General features: G+C 38.7%; 1 protein-coding gene across 1 annotated transcript in view; it reads left to right on the forward strand.

Moving 5' to 3' along the window:
- The window catches only part of flt4 (fms related receptor tyrosine kinase 4), an 86,101-nt gene extending 64,374 nt beyond the window's left edge, over positions 1 to 21,727 (forward strand). Inside the window, exons 16-31 of the mRNA XM_088431399.1 lie at positions 3,054 to 3,185; positions 6,038 to 6,144; positions 6,427 to 6,562; positions 6,992 to 7,096; positions 8,797 to 8,910; positions 10,562 to 10,650; positions 10,745 to 10,898; positions 10,981 to 11,075; positions 14,119 to 14,241; positions 14,335 to 14,446; positions 14,621 to 14,720; positions 16,369 to 16,474; positions 16,555 to 16,664; positions 19,055 to 19,178; positions 19,574 to 19,659; positions 20,558 to 21,727. Of these exons, the coding sequence (XP_088287525.1) occupies positions 3,054 to 3,185; positions 6,038 to 6,144; positions 6,427 to 6,562; positions 6,992 to 7,096; positions 8,797 to 8,910; positions 10,562 to 10,650; positions 10,745 to 10,898; positions 10,981 to 11,075; positions 14,119 to 14,241; positions 14,335 to 14,446; positions 14,621 to 14,720; positions 16,369 to 16,474; positions 16,555 to 16,664; positions 19,055 to 19,178; positions 19,574 to 19,659; positions 20,558 to 20,780 (1,916 nt within the window). The 3' untranslated portion in view covers positions 20,781 to 21,727. The remainder of the gene's footprint in view (positions 1 to 3,053; positions 3,186 to 6,037; positions 6,145 to 6,426; positions 6,563 to 6,991; positions 7,097 to 8,796; positions 8,911 to 10,561; positions 10,651 to 10,744; positions 10,899 to 10,980; positions 11,076 to 14,118; positions 14,242 to 14,334; positions 14,447 to 14,620; positions 14,721 to 16,368; positions 16,475 to 16,554; positions 16,665 to 19,054; positions 19,179 to 19,573; positions 19,660 to 20,557) is intronic.
- Positions 21,728 to 21,755: the final 28 nt, after the last annotated feature.

The raw sequence follows: 21,755 nt of genomic DNA on the forward strand, positions 1-21,755 counted from the left end.
TTGCAAATGAATGTGTTCTTAATGACCAACAGTATGTTTTAAATATAATCCTAGGTCTAGTTATCATTAAATTATATTATATAGAGGGTGGCACTTCTCCGAAGACGGCCATGTTTGTTCTAGCTACGGACAATGGTAAATGCAGCACCTGGAGTACCTCCTGCTGTCCGTAATGAAAAACGGTCTTAATTTTACACACTATCCCCTCAGATTCTGTGATTTTTTTTTCTTCATTTGTTCATAAAATACATATTTTGTATAGAACACATAATAATCAATTAAAATTGAATAAGTTAATGTAAAAAATAAATCAATCAATACAATGAACCACAAATATCCAGTGGAAGGAATACGCCCTAATCAAAATATGTGGTTGGATAACATTTTTTCAAGGAGTGCAGTGAAGTGCAAAGAAAATTAAACAGACTAAAATGGTCATTTAGTGTCTCAATTTGGACACTGGGTGGCAGGCATGTAATGACATATGAAAACTCATAAAAAGAAGTTATGATGTCAGGTCAAATACGGAAGGGCTGTGCGTTAACTGCCGATCTATAAATAAAGTAATGAAATGAAAAACAAGATTGATTGTCGATAAGGCAACACAGACCAGAGCTGATTGTCTGCTCATTGCCTGATGGTGACACCCGCACATTGTAAATCTCTTCGATCGAAGGATTTGTATCTGCCCTGAGCAATTGCACGTTAAAGCTAGATGCTAATGCTAACGTGACCACTTGTGTAGTGTTCTATTTTCTGTCAGCGAAGTGATCAGCAAGCTATTTTGCACAAGTGTGTCAACTTGTCACTTCCGCTTGTATGTTACAGTGCTCATCTGGGAATTGCTTGTAAAAGTAAGATTTTTTGTCTTTTTATTATGGACGGAGTCCTAATGCATTCAGTCCTATTCATTTTCCGTAATCCTTCACAAAATAATTTTGCAGGGAGGATCAAACCTCCTTGCCGGATGGTTCTGCCCGCTGGCCATCCATTTGACACCCCTGCTCTGACGCATTATTTGAGCTGAATATTTATTTCTCTGATGTGTATTGCGCATGAAGGCATACGTGCACACGCACACATAAAACCCTATGTCCCCTGTCTCCGTTGGCGACAAGGAGGAGAGTGACAGTTTGGTTCGGAGGTCTGTGGGGGCATGTGCTTCAACACATAGCATATGAGCATGATGATTATGGATTGAAGCTGGGGCACCATTGGAAAAAAAAAAAAAACAGCTATACTGTATGTGAGCAAATGATGGGAGAGTTTGGGGAATTGTAAAAACACATTCAAAACGTACAATGTTTCATATCGTGCTTCTCATTACATGGGGTGGAGCTACATGGTGGCCGCAGCTTGAGGGAGCGTTGATAGTAATAAGCCGTGCACAGACTATAACAGTGAAATTGTTGGTGATTGTTGTGAGCATTAACATTTGTGCAGTATTATATCCATTTTTTGGACAAATTCGTCAAGATTTTACTTACTGTATTTTACCTAAGGGATGGCACACTCCTGGTAGTGTGATAACTAAGTGGTCCTGCCATTTTTAACTTTGACATGTTGTCCCCATCTGGGTGGAATTTCAGCTCCCTAGTGTCACCTCTTTGATGTGAAATTCCAAGGGGTTGAGCAAGATGATTGTTTTCATACACTAGCATGGCTGACAGGTCATTGCTTATTGCAGTGTTTTGTTTTTTTTTTGAATGATGAAACACATGTGTAATATTTTTTTCAGCCAAGTATCCTCGAACCAGCACAAAGCACTTTTGGATGTGTAGTCCATGTCTGACATTTTGTAAACTACTCTTGTAGTGGTATCTCTAGGCGTATTTTAATTAGCAACTTTAAGTGGCTAGATTGTGTAACAATGTTTTATTTCTGGTTCTGAGAATTGCATCATGTCAAATGAAGCATTTTCTGGTGCATATATAAATAGAGTGTGTATGCTCAAAGTAGGGCTGCATGATTGGCCAAAATAATAATCACGATTATTTTGGTCAATATTGAACTCACAAATATTAATCACGATTATTCAACATATTTGGTTAAACGTGTCAATTTTGTGCCTTTTTTTTTAAACAAATAGTATGTAAACAAGCCTTCATGGCTTGAGACTTACAAAAAAAAACAATAAACTAAAATAAATAAATAAAGTATATAATAGCAAAAACCGGGCACACAGAGCAACACAGCTGTCTTAATTGCTGTGTGCAAACAAGTGAAAAAAAATTAAGCTTACGTAGAACCAAGCAGATTATTTACTTTGAAGCAATTTCAATCAATTAGCAGTCAAAATCTTATTTTTGTTCTCTCCAGACCAAATTTATTCAAATTTTTCAAAATGGGTCTCAATTGACAGCTAGCACTGTATGTAATAGGAATCAGGAGAGAAACGCAATGCCATTTCACACTGGTAAATAATTTTAGAGTGAGAAAAGCTATTGTCATGCAAACATGTGCGAAACATTGCCCCTGGTGGTAGGATGAAAAAGTACTTGATTTGACTTGTATTAAAAAAATAAAAAAGTGCTTGACTTTTTAAATGTTAATAGCGCCGAGAATCATCTTAATTAATCGTGGCAGCCAATGTCGTGATCGCGATTTTAATTCGATTAATTGTGCAGCTCTAATCCATATCCATATAAAACAGCAAAATAGAAGCATAATGTAGTTTTGCTATGGAGTCAATAGAACATAATTTACCAAAATGTCATGTTCCAATTAATTTGCTCTTAATTTGAAAACACAAATGAACTGTTCCTGTAAACGACAAAGCATTAAAGTGTATTTGCTAATCCTCGTCAAAACCCTGTTAAAATCTCACTTATACCCTGAAGTGCATTCACATACCCCTATTTGAGAACCGCTGGCTTATACTACTTGCCGGTATTTGACTCGTGAAATAAGATTTTAACATATACCATTCATATAGACTAAGAAAAATCAGCATTTACTGTATAAATGTGCAAAATTAAGACTGTTGTTTTCATGTGCCGAGTTATTCAGTTAAAAAGTTCTAGCCCCGTCCCTGATTACTTGCCCCTTTGCAGGGATCCAGCTGCATGACTCCAATCGTACGCTCAGCATCCAGCGCGTTCGGGAGGAGGATGCGGGCCTTTACACCTGCACCGCCTGCAACCTGCGGGGCTGCGTGCACTCCACGGCTGTCGTGCGCGTCATCGGTGAGGGACACAATACAAAGCCTCCTCAGTGCTGACGCACCACATATATGCGCAGGTCGGAATTTTAATCACACTTCAAGCGCTGGAGGCATGTTCGCACCACAGCAATAAAATCAAAGTCACTGACCGCTGGAGTAATTATTTGGCCAAGTTGAATAATTCAATAGGTTTGCAGGAGAGGGCTTCATGGGTAATTGATCATTTCGATGATTTGCACTTTGCCACACCTTCGAGATTTAATGTTCGGAGAATTCAGGTGTCACTTGAATACGTTGAAATAGTACCCTCTACAGTCAATCCTTTGTCATATCGTAATCTAAAACCCTTGACGAGTTGCTGAACTGAATTCAACATGTTCAACTTGTCAGGTCTTTTCTCCAACAACGAGCTGAAAAAGTTGACAACAAAAGCGACTAGTATTGCTACCAAAAAAAACAAACAAACTTTACTTTAGCTCAAGAGACAAAGCCAAAAATAAAATGTCAATTTTCTTCAGTCATTCTGGACTATTACAATTTTAACTATTTTATCCTCAATAGAAGAAATAAAGTCAACAAACAATTTTTAAAGGATCAATTGACTTTTAAAAGCATTCTCTGGAACATGTTCAGACAAAAATAATAAATACTGATTTAAAATTCATTTTTAATGTAAGTATAACATAGCTTGTGTATGTCTTGCCTGAAGGGATAGTTGCATTTATTTTGGCATTTTTAACAATAAAAAGCTAATATTGTATTAACAAAATTATTACAATAAATACATTTAAAAACACTTTTTCTAGTTGCTGTCGATAGAAAATGACATCACCTGTGCTCACAGTTCGGACCTGACCTGCTGGTTATGTGAAGTTCACAAGCTGAGCTGTGATTGGTTGTCACCTGAGCCTTCAGCGCGTTATATCATTTTCAGTTAACAGCAAGTGATTTTTTTAAGAATTGATTGTACTTGAAAAATTGTTTGGTCATCAAATCAACCAGTCCCAAATATGTAGTTTTACATTTGTATATATACTTTTTTGTTCAAAGAATTATTTTACAGTGAAAAATGGCTAAATAAGTACTCTTAATAAGTACAATTAAATCGTTGTACTTCTTGTAAACATTTATTGTAAAGAACCCATCCGACATTCTGTCACTTTTGCAAAATCTTGATTTCATAACTCAGCTCACCTTCAAATCTTTGATTTTTAAAATGACGAATGAAATAAATCCAATGTATTGCCCATCCCTAACCCGAACTATCACTGCTTTGTATGCAAGTCCACTCACTGCATGGACAATTATTTTTTTCTTCATTCTTTGGCATTTGAAGGCCAATAGTGTTGTATTATCATACAAAAGCTCCTTTTCAAATACAGCCCACGCATTTCTCCTCTTGTGGAGCATGCATCCTTCATGGCCACGGAGGATCCCAAAGATTCTGCGCACGCCTCTCCTCACTACAATAAATTATTTCACCCGGCTGCACACGTACAGTATACATAACACCTCAGAATATGAAAATCTCTTAGGACAGTAAAACCTTCGAATCCCTTTTAAATTACACAACTTCGTTTCATCAGGTGATGAACATCAAAAGAAAAGTCAGAATTGTTGTTTTTTAAATGATGCTGGGGGGGCTTTGAAGATTTTTGCCCCCTAAGATCCGGAAGCCGGTTGCTGCCCCTAAACATTGCATCGAACCGTGATTTTCCATTACAAATCACTGAATGATTTTCATGTTGCGTATAAACGTGCTCTTTTTTTTGGGACGTGCAGGAATGTATGATTAATCGACATTTAATCACATCCATATATTTATTGGGGAGTACGCGCTCCCTCCGAAGAAGAAAACATGATTGAGGCATTTACGGCATTCATATCTTTTCACATTCATATCCTCTCACACTAAAAAAAACAAGCCTGAGTTCTTTTCCCAAACCACTCATTGGTTAGCTGTACATTTTGAACATATTGGGGCACTTTGATCAAAATTTTGACCCAGCATGCTGAGGCAATTATTTCATTGATCATTTTTGGACCCTGAACAGTTTTAACTATTTCACTGAATTTTCATTACTTCAAACCCAGCAGTTTTAAGGGTGCTCTCAGTGTAAACACAAAAACACACACGCAAACAACGTAGAAAGTCCCCCCAAAACATTGAAAGCTGTTCTGCTTTACCAAAACCTTTTAAAGAACTTCAAATTCAAATAGTCTCAAACATAACTCATTCACTGCCGTTGACGGCTATTGACGTCAAAAACCTATTTTTATCATGGTGGCAGTAAATGAGCTAACTATTCTACCTGTCACTCTGCATCACTGACATATATCAAATAGTAAAAATGTTTTTTTTTTTTTTTAGTAAATGTCTTTATTCACCATTTTGTAGAAGACAATTTAACATTCACTGCCAATGACAGCAATTGACGTCAAACATATCCAAAGATACAGGAGGCGGTGATATAGCTAAGAACTCAAGAAAAGTAAACTATTGACTGTTGAAAGTGCATAGCTATGAACTAAAAGTCATTCCAGTCATAAATCGTCATCCACATCATAAAGACGGTTGAGAAAATACCAAGATGTGCAATGTGAGCAAAAGGTGCATACATAATATATTAGATAAAACATAATTTGTTTTGAACAGTGTTTTTGATCATTCTATCAAGAAATCTTCAATGCAAGGATTTTTTTTTTTTTTTTGAAAGACATTGGGTATGGGTGTTTACATTTTGTGTTCACGGAATTTTCCTCCATGTGGTTGCTTACCAATACCTGAGTAATATAATATGTAATATCATATCATATATCATATAGTCCTGCATGTTTCCCGCCATAAGATGCCTTTCCTCTCTTTCCGCTTAGGTTCCAGCGACAAGGCCAATGTGGAGATTATAATTCTCATCGGAACCGCAGCGATTGCTGTGTTCTTCTGGGCCTTACTCATCCTCATTTTCTGCAATGTGAAACGGGTCAGGCGCCCCACCTTGAAGCAGCCCCTCTTTAACCTTTGACCCACCTCTAAGTCAGCCTCCTCGGAGCCCATTTCCACCATTCGTAGCTATTAACCCTCATAACCGGGAAACTCATGATGACTCCCAAATCGCCTATTATGTACACTTGCTACAAATGACATCACCACACAGCTGCTCCACAGCAGAACAGCGTCGTCACCGGGAATACTCGTCACACCGGCGTGACTCTTTCATTTTTCATTTCCAGCTGACTGCAAATGCATCATCTCTCTTCCTCAGATCAACCCAGCAGACATTAAGACGGGCTATCTGTCAATCATCATGGACCCTTTGGAGGTCCCCTTGGATGAGCAGTGTGAATACCTGCCCTATGACTCCTCCCAGTGGGAAATCCCCCGAGACCGACTTCGACTGGGTGAGTGACCCGCGGGGGTGGGGAGGATGAGCACAGATGCATGATGGGGTGATGGCGGGAACAGGTGGCAACGACGCACGTGGGAAAACAAAAGCCAGAATATACCGACAAATTCGTTTTCCATTTCCCTGACTTCTTAATGGTTGGTTTAGATTGCAGACTGCCAAGAAAAGTGCTAATGTTTAATATTGCACCGACTCCCCGCACGCCTCTTTAAAAACACCCCGAGGAAAAAAGCATCTGCTCCGTAGCTGCAACTCATTGGAGCGTTATGTTTTCCAAGCGCCGCTATTGCGGTTGTAATTTTTCTGACTTGTCTCTATAGCTGCCAAAATGCATTTACATTTTGGAATTTCTCCATGATGCCGAGATTGCCTCTGTAAATATCAATAAATCGAAATATTCTGCCGCTCTGATGTATTTCGACAGGAAAGGTTTTGGGCCACGGTGCCTTTGGCAAGGTAATTGAGGCATCGATCGACGGAATCGGAAAGAGCGCGCGTCAGGACACCGTGGCCGTCAAGATGCTGAAAGGTCAGATTCATTTTTTTCAAATACAGAACACTGAATTTTCAATTAGTTAATATACGTTTTTTTTGTATTGAAAAAAGTATTAAGTCATAGCCGTTCTCAAATGGAAGCACAAAAGTTTAATGGGGTTTCTGCTGCGCTCAGCAAATCTATCAATTTAATGCTTTTAATGCCGTAAGAGAAACAGTACTTTTTTTTTTTTTATTTATTTACAAGCAAGTCACTGTGAATTGGGCAAAATATTGGAGCTAAGTTATTACTAAAATGCTGCATTTTAATGCAAAATCAAACAACTTGGACTTGGACTTTGGTGTCAGGCACAGGACCGTTTTCTTTTCAAATTAAGAGCAAATTGAACGGAACATGAACTGTACCCTTGGCTATTTTTTAATGTTAATTACAATTAGTCATAAGTACTAACAAATAGATATATGCACTGTAAATCTATCAAATGTATTACAGTATTGCTAAATTGTTTTAGAGTGGCACCTTTTATATATATATATATATATATATATATATATATATATATATATATATATACACACACACACCATATACTCTGCATATTCTACACTTAATTACTTTTAAGATGACAAAATGTGTGTAGCTCATAAATAGAAAAAGTTACAGCAATCTGAAGTTGAAATCCCTTGTTTAAAAAAAAAAAAATGTTTAAAGTTTTGGCACATTCATCTTTAACCAGTGCACATAGTCTACCTTTCCCCTATTTTCATATACTTTGATTACCTTTTAAATCGTTTGGCTGCTGGGAAATGAAAGTCGAGACCTTAAGGGTTGTAATTTTTTTGGAGAAATGTTCATCAATAACTCCAAACTAATCTCTGCGAGATAGACCTGGTTTTGTAAAAACGCATCACTGTTTTTTTCATCCAGTAATGCTTTGCGCTGGTTGGGGGTTATCTGGCTGAAAAAAAAAAAAAAAAAAATTCACAGAGGGGTAATCATTGAAAAAAAAAAAAAAAAAAGTAATTTCAGCCATTTTGCAAAACTAATAACAAACGCTATGCAAGATTATTGGGGGGGAGGCGAAGGGATGAACTGATTAAACACAGTCAAATCAAAATGTTTGAAAGAAATGTGGCAGCCCTCCACAAAGTAATTTCAAGTTACACTTTTCTTTGTGCTCCTCGAGTGTTCACATAATAGGCATGGAAAGAATGGCTATATAGTGAAATTGAAAAACCAAAATTGCTCTTTAAAAAAAAAGAAGTACAAACAGCCTCAATAGAACAACACTAAAAAAAATATGAAACCCAGAAAGAAAACCGTAGTTCAATTTATTAGCAATCATAAAGTTGAGCTTAATATACTTTTATGTTTCACTTACAGAAGACAATGTTCCCTAATTGTATCAGGCAGTTTATTTTATTCAGAGGAAGCCCTAAGTGTGATTGCTTCTTAAGGGAATTACTTTTTTTTTTTCCAAAAGGATAATTAAGCCTAAAATACTAGATTAACTAGTGAAATGATTCTCAGCTTCGTCATTGCCGCTTAATGATCACGAGTAAACAAAAACGGAGCTTCATTTTCAACACTACACCAGGACATTATGCCTTGAGAGTGTTTTCCATCTGCGCTGACCCAATGGGTCAAAAAGTGAGAATAGGTTTGAGCATATTTTTCTTCTCAAGGCTCATGGTTGACTTCAAATCTGTTCACCTTCCTTTTTATTCTTTCAGACGGAGCCACGGCCAGCGAGCACAAGGCTTTAATGTCTGAGCTGAAGATCCTCATTCACATTGGCAACCACCTGAATGTAGTCAACCTATTAGGAGCCTGCACCAAGCCAAATGGTCAGTTTGAAGTGCATCAATGCACAAAATGAGCTCTCTGCTGTTTCTCTTTGTTGGAACAGATGCTTTGTCCTCGCTGGAACTCTCGCTGTTAGTTGTCCCTCGCTTAGCTCACAGCAAAACTTCCTTTTTTGGTTGGGTGTTTTAGTGTTGTTTCTCTCCTGACATTTATGCTCAAAGCACAAACAAGTCTGTCATGTATATTATATAATCACAACATGGGAGTACAGCAAAGTTCTTATCCTAATGAGCCTACACAATCCAACGTTATTTTAAAAAAAAGGAGCTGTACAAAAATCTAAGGAGAAAAAACACAAATAGACAACAACATTAGAGAAAAGGGCTCAGCAGACTATACATAAAAACTAAGGCTGAAACTCATTCCTAACTCTCCATTACCATCATCTTCATTTTTTGGAAGCATTTGGAACATACCACCACCGGATAGCACGCTAACATATCATGCCATCCTTTGTAAAGGTTTTTATTTTGAATTTAAAATCACTTTAATTTCCAGGACCCCTCGCCGTACAATGTCCAACGGTAGAACGCAAGGTGTTTTTTTTCACTTTATGTAAACCTTTACATCCATTCAAGTTGCATCTGTCGTAGAAGCTAGTATAGCGCTAAGCTAACAAAGGAGAGAGCGCTAAGCTAACAAAAGGAGAGATTCACTGATCCAGCATCCAACTTTTAAAACTCCCATCATGCTACCACATCATAAGAAGCCAACAGCGATGTCAAATCAACAGTGTTGTTACACTGACTAAATGACCTCAATTGACAGATTGTGTAAAAGTTTCTATCTAGTTGCTATCTTAGCGCTAAGCTAACAAAAGGAGGAATTCTCTGATCCAGTGTCCAACTTTTCAAACTCCTTTTGTGCTAGATTGTCATAAGATACCAACAGCAACGTAACAAAGGCGTTGTTATACTGCCTAGATGACCGTTGACAAATAGACAAAAAATGGACAAATTGCATAAGTTTGATTTAATGCTCACTCAAAGGTGCACAAACCCTTCCTCCCTCACGACATGCATGCACTGTTATGCATTTGAGTCTAATGGGAAAAATTCTGATACGCCTTCTGTTTCTAATGGCCAGTTCATTTCTCAATTCAAGTCGCCTATGATTCGTTGTGTCCTTTAATCAAAGCATTAACAATAGTTCATCCCCCAAATGAACTAAATGCCGGTTTGACTTAAATCTGGCATCCATCAGCATAATAATGGAACGAGACATTTATGTGGGATGGACCCAAAGTACGAAAGACATAATGAAAGAGTAATGTGCCAAAAATCGAGCCTTGTTGCACTCCCCTCCCAAAAAAAAAATCAATTTCTGTAGTGGACACTGTATAAACAGAGGCGTAGCAGGGGGAGGTACTGGACCTCAGCAGTTTCATATACGCATTTTCACAGCAAAGTCAGTTCCTTCTCTTTGTTTTTTCATGTCCAACATCCTTAAAAAGGATAGCTCACAGAGATATGTTGTAACATATATTTTCCAGAACCGACCTGTTTCACGTTCTCAAACGCGCAACATTTTGATATCCAATTGGATATTTTTATTCAGATTAGGAACACAGAGATAAAAATTGAATTGCATTTCTAAAAGACGAATAGGTCTCATTTGTGTTTGTCTGAACAGGTCCGTTGATGGTGATTGTGGAATATTGCAAGTATGGCAATCTGTCCAACTTCCTGCGAGCAAAGAGAGAGTTTTTCCTCCCCTATAGGGTACCCACCCCCCTTCCTCTTGTCAATTTATAGCGAGGCACTCACGCGTGAGTCCGACTAGTGAAATAAAACTGTCTCTCATTCCTCCACTTAGGATCGCTCTCCCAAAACTCAGAGCCAGGTTAGACGGATGATTGAAGCCGGTCAAACGGACCAAAGAACTCGGCGCCGTCCCCCCTCGCCGTCCTCCTCCCCACTCGTCGGCCTTCAGTCGCCATCGCCCAATCAGAAACCTGCCGCGGAGAAACGTGAGCCCTATTTGCAAAAAAAAAACGAGCGGATTGTGCACACGTGCCTTTCATCTTTGTTTTTCCTTCTCCCTCTCCACAGTGGAGGATTTGTGGAAAACGCCTTTGACGATAGAAGATCTAATTTGCTACAGTTTCCAAGTGGCCCGTGGGATGGAGTTCCTGGCATCTAGAAAGGTTCATTATCAGCACTGTAGCAATTAGTCGGCGAGCAGCGGTGATTTGTCTCTCGAGGTTGCACTCGCAGGAAGTCGACTGGGGCTCAGATCATTACCAAGTTAAAGAACAACAGGAATCACGTGCAATACTTTACAACTGATGGATGCTGCTGAATGACAAATGCGGTTTATTTCTTATTTTTAATGAGACAGAAGACAAATCCCAGGCAGACATATTAGGCTGTCGTCTTATCAAACACTCATGAATTGGTGCCTTTTCTTGACACTGAAACACAATTTTGATGAATGGTAGCTGGAAAACAGAACCAGTCAGAAGTTTGGAGACACCCTCTAATTACATTTTCTTTACGTTTCCTTCAACTGTAGTTTATTACTTAAAGGGACAATGTGTAAGATTTGGACCGTTTTTCATTAAAAAGGAATAAATTAAATGTTTATAAATTTCAAAAACTTGCAAATGACCAACAGTATGTTTTAAATATAATCTTAGGTCTAGTTATCATTCAATTATATTACGTGGGGGGTGGCACTCCAAATTTATTCAAAAGTAAATCCTATGCAAAATATTCAAATAATGATGTATACTGATTTTAAATTGTTTTTTCTGCAAACTTAACATTCATGGCTTGTACATGAATGTAAATAAATACAGTAACTCTTGTAAATGCATTCTGCCACTGAAAACCTCAATTTTACAATTTAGCGAAATTTCAAATTGTAGAATTTTAGTACGTGAGGGGTGGCACTCCTCTGTATTTATTCAAAAGTAAATCCTGTGCAGAATATTCAAATAATAATGTATACTGATTTTAAATTGTTTTTCATGTAAACTTATCATTCATGGCTTGTGCATGAATGTAAATAAATCCAGTAACTCTTGTAAATGCATTCTGCCACTGAAAACCTCAATTTTACAATTTAGCTAATTTTCAAATTGTAGATTTTTAAAATGAAACCAACTAATTCGATTCGTATCCGAGGCCTAACCGGAGGATGTTTCCAAATGTTTGACTGGTACTGCAGGTATTTTGACCTGCTACGAAGCTTCGTCGGAATGGAGGGGCAAAATGGTAAAATGTGTCATTTTGAGAATTTTCGGTAAAATGTACCTCTTATGTAAGACAAAACATAACATACTGAATACACCGTACTGCAACGATCCCGTCAGCTGCACTCAATGGAGTGCAATCCTCCTCAATTGTTATGACTGAATAACGTATAACAAAAGGGAACAAATTTTCAATCACATTATGAGGAATGGGGGTCTGTTCAATCAGAAGCCTGCACTCTGGCAAGAATGGCAGTAAATGGCCTTCGGTAAAAAAAAAAAAAAGGGTACACTGTGTGTTGGAATCTGAATAGTTGTGCGTCATGGAAATGTGTTTGTTCCGTTCCGTCACGTTCAGTCATGTAGCTTGGTGTGCCCTTTTCATTTCATATTTTACAATGGGTAACTAATTGAAAAATGATGGCAGGCAATGGGGCTGAATGATTGTGATCGTGATCTTTTTTTCCCTTGATATTGCGATTAGTTTTTTTTTTTTTTTTTCAAAATCCTCTTCTCATGTTGTCTCGATATTGACGTGTTCTGCTCCACTTGACCAAACACGGCATTCTGATTAACTCACTGCATCCCAAAGACATATTTGTACGTCTTTACATGGTTTATACCGGGGGTGTCAAAGTCAAATGGACATGGGGGCCAAATGAAAAAAAATAACCCGACAAGCTGAGGGCCGGACTGACATACCTAGCATGTATGTTAATATTGTTGTTGTGAAATATGAATTAGGCAGCAAAATCCACTATCTTTTACTCATATCAGGGTGGCGGCCATCTTGCTTTTGATAGAAAACAACATCACAGTTGCTCAGAGCTCATGTAATAACCAATCACGGATCAGCTTACAAACATCAAATGACCAAAATCATAGAACATGAGCTGTGATTGGTCATTACCTGCGCAACTGTGATGTTACTTCAAGGTGAAAATCATCAACAAAATAGCTGTCCTCGGAGATGGGGAATATTTGGTGGATTTGCCTGCAAAATTCATATTCTACAAACACAATATTAATCAGAATGCCACGTTTACACGAGTGTGGTTGCATAAAACAGTTGGGCAGGCCTACTCTTTAACAAACAAGCAATAAATTCCTCTCTATTCCCACAAACAATAGCAGAATCATTGTTGGATAAATGTTTGGTTTTATAAGCTTGGCTTACAGTAAAATGAAGGCAAGCACACCATGAATAAATATAAAGGACGGATTTTGAAATCTACAGCCAGAGTTAGCTTTTTAAACACTTTGCCCATTACATAAACATGGACTGCACTTCTAAAGCACTGAACTTATCTAGAAACTCCAATATCTAAATAAACACACATATAAAAATAAAGCCGACCAAGAAACCGAAACAAGTCCATTGTATTAGAAACAATGTGCTAAGGAAAGAAGACAATCACCATCAACGTTGTTTAATGAACCAAGTTTGGATAACCTGAGCAGCAAAGATATGTCCTTTAGTCAATTCTGGTGGTGTTTTTTTTTTTCCCAATTGATTTTTTTCTTTGTGTTTGGGGAGATCGTTAAAAAGACATTTCACTGCTTCTTTCAACCTCTTCAGAGATCTCTGATGGTCTGCCTTCATGTATCTGTTTTTAATCACTCACACTGAGGAATTCTACATATAAAAAAAAAAAAGAACGAGCATGCTAATGCTAATCGCGATTGCTAACAGGCTAGCATAGGCAACTTTTCTTGGTGTCCAAAACGTCTGCAAAAGTAACGAATCGATAGAAACATCCCTAAACACGGTACTGAACTTTCAAAGCAGATCGTAGGTCGCAATGACAATGCGCTAAGTAAAGCAGCTGCAGGAGCTACCAGACAAAGTCCAGTCCCACATATCAGCACACGCTCAAACAACATAAAACTAACAGATGGTTAAATTCCTTGTCGGAAACAATGTTGGACACACGCGGGTATATCAGCAACATTTATGATTCATGTGTGGTTTTGCGCGTGTGTGTATCTACAGTGTATCCACAGAGACCTGGCGGCCCGCAACATTCTGCTGTCGGAAAACAACGTGGTGAAGATTTGCGATTTCGGCCTGGCCCGAGACATATACAAAGACCCCGACTACGTCAGGAAAGGCAACGTACGACATTTCATTTGTAGTTCATTTGTGAGCGGATGGCATTTCTAATGCCTCGGTTGTCATTTTTGCCGGTGCGCGGATACCCCCTCACAGGCCCGACTGCCTCTCAAGTGGATGGCCCCAGAGAGTATTTTTGATAAAGTGTACACCAGCCAGAGTGATGTGTGGTCTTTTGGAGTGCTCCTCTGGGAAATCTTTTCACTTGGTATGAAAACTTTTGATCGTATTTGTAAAGAAAGGGAAGTTTTCTGGCTCTAAAGGGCTACCGTTGAAGTGGAAATCTCTAGGGAATTTGGTTGGATTTTGAGAAGCTGATTAAATCGTCACGCTTAATTTTTCATGCGCCACTTTCTTTGTTCTATCTGGTTCTTTCTTCCAGGTGCCTCTCCGTATCCGGGGGTGCAAATTGATGAAGAGTTTTGCAAACGATTAAAAGATGGTGTTCGAATGAGATCGCCAGAAACAGCATCGCCTGAAATGTAAGATCATTATCCATGGAGAGAAAAGTATGGCCGCGGGTCATACACAGCAAGTAATTTCGGATTAGCGAGAGTCCTTTTATACTAGCCGCAATAACCGTTCTTTTGTCACTCGGCTTAATTAAAATGTATTTGTTTTAGTTTTGTGTTTTACCTTAGTTTCCGTACTATAAGGCACAATTAAAATCTAATAAGATTAAAACAAATACAAATCAGCAGTTCGCCCTATCGCACCGCCCGATCGTCATTTGCGCCGTTTCCCGCTGACATCAGGACGTAGTACAAAGAGTATGTATGCTGGCAGCGGTGAACCAATCAGAGAACACTTAATAATATGTACAGTACGTAATGCGGCAGTCATCATTTCTGATAAGGAAGAAAGTATTTGGTCAAAGTAATCCAGTTTGGATGAAATAGCTAACCCCAAACTGGATCCAAAAGGGCTTTTCTAATTTTATGAAATAAAAAAATAATAATTATAATCAAATTACCATAATTTTCAGACCATACAGCATACAAGATTAGAAATGACAGTCTCAGTGAACATCTTATATATAATGGGTTAGAAGGTGCATTGGTATGTGTGAAGGGAATCATATATTAGGTTGTTATCATTATGTTCTTAGTTCATTGTTACCCATTTATGCAATCCTAGTTCATCTTGACCCTGTCCTTAGATAGAACTGTTGACGCACGAAAGTGTGAGCCGGGACCTTGGCCCAGCTGCCGGTGGCGCCCGGCTGGCTCTTTTGTTGTGTCTTGTAATCTGCTATGCTTCTATTCAATAAAAGCCGGGGGGAACGGCTGGGCAAGTGGAAAACTGGCGTTGGAAGACCCACGAGTTACATTTGCTCAAGCTTTTTTCCCTGCGCCGGCGTAGAAAAGTCAATCTTGGCTGGTCTGAGTTACTCTTTTTGCTGTTTAAGCAGCTAGGCTTGTCCTAGTCTTCTTTTCTGAGATTTCTCTGACAGTATGTAAGGTGATGGGTTATAAGGTGCACTGAGATATAAGGCACACCGGGATATAAGATGCACAAGTTATAAGGCACACCGGGTTGTAAAGTGCACCAGTTACAAGGTGCACCAGGGTATAAGGCACATTGGTTATAAGATTCACCGTTTCCAAGGCGCACTGGATTATAAACTGCACCGTGTAAAAACTGATACCCGTACAAAAAGTACACTTGTTGATAAGGCTAGCTGTCCATTTTTGAGAAAAGTATTAAAAAAAACTATTATACTACTATTATAAATAATAAAACTTTAAAACTTAAAGACATTTGTTTTTATTTGTTTTTTGGCATCATTGACTGACATGGCCATTCTATTTTAATAGCCAACGTGCTTCCTTTGAGTTTTTTCTATTCATTTAATTTGATCCTCAGTCGAACATAATTCAGTGGTAAACTAACATTTATCAGTCTATTTTTTCGAGGCTATATTCCAATAGTTTGCCAGATAATGATCGTAAAGAACTTTTTTTTTTCAGTGCACCTATATGCTCTATCAAATCACAGTAGTTGTAGTTCCAACTTGTGTTTGAATATTATTTGGGTTTCCTTTGAAGTGATATCTACTGACGGTCTGAAAAGAGAAAACTAGAACATTACAAGGGCAGCTGGTATGACTTTTCTGCCCTCTGCTGGCAGATATGGCATCATGTTGGCATGCTGGCACGGAGAGCCCAAAGGGAGGCCGCCCTTCCCTACCCTGGTGCAAACCCTGGGAGACCTGCTGCAGGACAACAGTCTGCCCGTGAGACGGAACTTTGAAAATAAATCGATAAAACTACCCCGAGTGCGTTTTGTTGCTGATGGTGTTAACGTTGCTCTCAGGACGGGAAGGACTACATCCCTCTCAACCAGTCGCAGAGCTCAGAAGATGATGGCTTTTCTCAAGAGTCGTCACGGCCTCCATCCGAAGAGGAGTTGAGGCTGCACAACAGGTAGTGAAGCACGTCCACGTCTTCATTGGGCTTTATATATATATATATATATATATATATATATATATATATATATATATATATATTAGTATAAATGTGTTTAAATTCATCTTTTTTTGTTACGTTAAATAAGAAAAACGCGATAAGTAAAATCCATAAAGGGTTTGTGGATGTGTTTTGACAAAATCAGCCGTATGTCGAGGACATTAGTTTTGAGTTAGTGACGAAAATGCACTTTGGACAGAAATGTCCATTTTTGGCTTTCACAAAAGCAACCTCCATAATGTCTCAACTGTCAATTCAATGCAGGAAAAAAAGTTCACATTTTCCATCTACTGTATTGTTCATTTATTGTTTTTTTTTTTCATTTATTACATATACTATTTTAGATGTCTATCCCCACGCAGAACTCAGAAAGGCTGTTTTTTTTTTCTCTGCTTCTCTGATCACTCAATTAAATTCACTCTCCATATTAAAAATCTTATGGCCCATTAAAAAAAAGAACACCTTAGTGTGCTTTTAAAGAATTAAAGACATGTATTTGAAAAATGAAGATAAACAGCCAATCATTCATGTTCTTCACCCATGTGAGTTATCTGTGCAGATGCTAACATTTTCACATAATATTTATGATTAGTTTAATGAGGAGAAAGTATTTTAATGATCAATCTATGAGGTTGGACAGCAATTATGAAATCCCTTAGCCAATCAGGACGCAGAAAAACGTGAGCTCTTGTTTCGTGAACAAGACAGACCACAAAACACCCTGTCGAAAAAAAAATTACAAAAGCATGTGGTGACAGTGTTGATATGATACTGAGTCATTGAATACTGACACCTGCTGGACTTAAAATTCTCTGCAGGCAACCCACGTGACATCTGACCTAGTGTATTCAATATCACCATATATTTGAATAAAGTGAACATCTATCATAATGTGACAATCCAAGAGAAAATGATGTTAAAGAGAATGCGTGTGGACTTTGTCTTCACAAATAAAAAAAAATAAAAAAATCTCCAGAGTTTTAAAATGAAGTCTGTTGCGTTTCCTGCAAGCGATTTCTCCTACTTCAGAAAATACAAGCTTTCTTGGCAAAACATATGAATGTGTAAAATAAGAGAATGGAATAATAGCTGAAAACAAATTAATGTATTTGTCAAGAATACCTGAGTTTATCTTCATGCTTGGCCTGATAATGCCTCAAGATTGCGAAGGTGCTTTTTTTTTTACCATAGGCCAACTCCAAGGAACAATTGCGACATTTCACCTGCAAAGAAAAAAGGTGAATAGTAACAGTGATCTTGAAATGTAGTTGAATTAAAATGGAACAAAATGAATTGAAACGAGGAGATTGAAATAAACACCTTATTATCCAAAATTGCTCCCGCACGACAGTTGATTTACGTTATCCCTGTAGCGGCTCCATAATCCACAAAAAAAAAGTGAATTTTGGATTGTTTCATTATTCGTGTACCGTGTTGATGTCACGGCCAGGCGGGGTAGGGAGAAATGCGGACGTGATAGCAGTGGCGGAGGACCCAAATTCAGAAAGACTCCGAAGTGGAAGATGTGTGTGACAGTTCATTTTAATTCGTTGCAGGGAAAGCAGGAACAAAGGCAGGGGACAGCACTGCAAAAAAAAAAATACTAGTGCAGGCTGTCAAAACACAAAGACACTATGGGCAGGTGGTCACGAGGATGCACAGACATATTGCAACACACATCAACGACCCGACACTAGCTGCAACAAAAACGCTGCTTAAATACCCACATGAACTAATTACAACGTGCAACAGGTGGGGAGGAAACAACAAGCAGGGGAAGCGGCTCGGTGGACGCACGAGGGGCGGGTAAACGCAGACAGGTGGACCAAATCAAAACTAACGCTGGCTGACACAAGCTTAACGCAAGAACAGAACCCCTCAAAATAAAGCCAGCACTCAAAATCCAACCCACCATGACAGTTGATGCAGTTCATGCAAGGGTCACATGACTGTTTCGAAGCGGTACACGCACTGACACGGGGATTGTTCCGTGAGCTCGTCGTGGGACCCATCATTAGCAAAAGGTGAAGCGCGTTATAGAGGGGGAACACTGCAATCAAATATACAGCGCATACAATAGACATTCATATGATGAAAATTGTAACTTATGACTTTGACACCCTTATATTTAGAAGGTCAACCTTGCCATTAAAAAGTCTTTTATTTCTTTTCTTTTTTTTCAATGGAATGACCTAACTGAGAGCACGCTCATTAAACTTGAAAGCCCTCGGGAAGGTTCGGCTCATTTCACTTTTGGTGTTCTTATTTGAGTCTGAATTGAGCGAAGCCTCATTGTGCCGCGCCGTCTCGTATGTGACGTGCTGACCTCTCGCTCGTCTCTCAAGCAGGTATTATAACTTTGTGCCCTTTGCCGGCTGCGTGCTCGCGGGGGCCTCAAAGGCGAGCCAGCCGACAGTCAAGACCTTTGAAGAGCTACCTTTAGAGGTGCACCCTCAGAAGAGTACTCAGGTAGGCACTTTTAGACTATTATTTGCAATTTTGTCAACTATTTCTTCGGCCCCGCTTCACTTTCAAAGGGCTTTACTTTTTAAGGGGTTGTGTTGCGTCATAGGAAGACATATTTAGTCGGAGTTATACCAGGTGAAGGAAATTGTGGCTCCAAACTCCACACAGAAGGGCCTGAGCAGGGATTCGAATCAATCAGCGAGGCAACTCGACTAACCACTAAGAGCGCCGTGCTGCCTTAATATTGGAATACTTTACTTTAGAGCAGATTACTTTTCAATGACAACCACTTACTGTCTCGTACTGAGCAGTATTACATATTGGTCATGGCCAACATTTGTTTTCAGATTAAACAATGTTTTTTTTGTTTGTTTTTATATATGATGTTCTCTCTCCAGGATAACCAGACGGACAGCGGGATGGTTTTAGCCTCAGATGAGTTGGAGAGATTTGAACACAGGCACAAGGGAGCTGTGACAAAAAGGTGAATTGTACAGCAGTCCTTATTCCAATTGATTTATTTTTAAATGCTCTACAATTTTGAAAAGTCACTCTAATTGCGATTGTATTTCCCTCAATACTGCAATTTAATACGCTAGGTACTTAATTTGTATTGAATGATCATTACTATACAAAATTAACTATACATAAACAATAGATATTAACCAACATAGAGTAAGCTAGATACAGTAGGTACCTCTTAAAATAGCTTGAAAAACATCAAGACTGATAACGAAAAATGTATTAACATAAATAATGGAGATAACTCCTAAGATAGCTAAATACAATAGCTTTTGGGTTAGCTAGCTATTAAGCTAGCCTCCAAACCAGCTAGCTAACCAAATTGACAAGCTATTAACCAAAAGAGAGCTAGCTAAATAGAGTAGGTAACTATCAAACTAGCCTCCAAGCCATCTAGACCACGGGTGTCAAACTCAAGGCCTGTGGGCAAGATCCGGCACACCGCCTGCGAAATGCTGATTCGACTTCAAGTTTCTGGTTGAAATACCAAATTTGCAAGTTGCCTTCATCTTTCAAAAATGTTGTTTGCAGAAAAAGAAAGAAAAAAAAAAAAAAACACTTTTTGTTCCAAATCTCTCTTTTGAACAGTTTTTGCCGGCCCTTGATTTCGAAACTAGGTGACGCACTTAAAATGGATTCCTACTGTACTCTGAAAGAAACTATAACTACAATGTGGCCCGTGATTAAAAATGAGTTTGGCAACCCTGATCTAGATAGATATTTGTCAAAATAGTTACTGTAGATAGCTGTTAAGTTAGCTGAATAAAATAGCTAGAAAATAGCTAAAGCGAGTCTCTAAGTCAGTTAACCAGCTTATAGTTTTAGGGGCGAGTTAATTTTGGGCCATGTTCTGTCTTCAGACGCATGAGCAGCAGCAGCAGTACGGAACCCCTGACAAGCTCGCAAGGTTGTTTTGGTCGCAACTTCGGCTCCACCAGCTCCACGCATCCCAATTTCTTGAACCAGCTGACGGGGCAGACCTTCTACAACAACGAGTATGGACATTTGTCTGAGGAGGGCTTCTGCGCCAGTGACTTTTTTTCCTCGCCAAATGCACCCTGCTTGACCTCCTCCAATGTGTGACCTCGACACACGGTTATGTCAGGAGAAAGGAACGGGTTAAAAAACAAGAGATGAAAAGATCAGCGGATTCCATTGCAGTATTCTTGAAATATATGGTGAGCTTGAAGCTGAGCCGACTGGACTGTAATTCAAGTGCCTGACTGCACAGCAGCCACTGGGTGGCAGCACTGTCCACAAACCAGAACCAAAGTATTTTCTCATGTACACATCCACTGTATATTTTTTATCTTTTGTATTCAAAGTGCCTTATTTGTACAACTGTTACCTTATATAGAAAGATATAAAGACAATGATCCCACTTGTCGCTTTTTAGTTTTAATATAATGTTTAAAGACATCCATTTTTCTGTTAAGGGCCATACGACTTCAAATTGTTTGAAATTAAGTTACTTAACTTCGGACTTGCTTGCGTTTGCTGGATGGTGACGTCACGTGTGCGTTGTCAAATTCGTCGTTCTACCACTTGAACATTTAAGTTTGTTTGCAATGAAAACTCACGGCAACTTTATCATCAAATCAATTTCAGTCTTTTTTTTTAAGGCTTAAAAAAAGGCACTGATAAGTTTACAATCGACTTTGTCTCGGTCAGCCATTTTGCTACTAAACCATAAAGCCAATCAAGCCACGCCTGTGACGTCACTCGCGTTCCTGAGGAAAAAAATACAACACAGAAATATATATGAAATTGTTGGTAGATCTTGGAGAAAAGGAAAAAAAACCGGACATTTATCAATCCTGTTATCAACACTGCCCTCTAGCGGTTGGAAAAGGGCCTTTCAACAGGTAAATATCTTAAACTGAGTGACGGTTGTCTCCCCCAAAAATGCACATGCTAAAGTATATTGTGGACCTAGTTTTAAATAAGCTTGAGTTATTGATTGACATGCTCGATGATGATTCATGCAACACGGCAGGGTGCGTATGCACCGAAGCTGTCATTTAGTGGAGGCGACGGCGCTTTGAATATAGAGTGACG

This window comes from Hippichthys cyanospilos, chromosome 13 (genome assembly GCF_059441005.1).
Source record: "Hippichthys cyanospilos isolate Australia breed blue-spotted pipefish chromosome 13, RoL_Hcya_1.0, whole genome shotgun sequence".
In the NCBI taxonomy this organism is placed as follows: domain Eukaryota; kingdom Metazoa; phylum Chordata; class Actinopteri; order Syngnathiformes; family Syngnathidae; genus Hippichthys; species Hippichthys cyanospilos.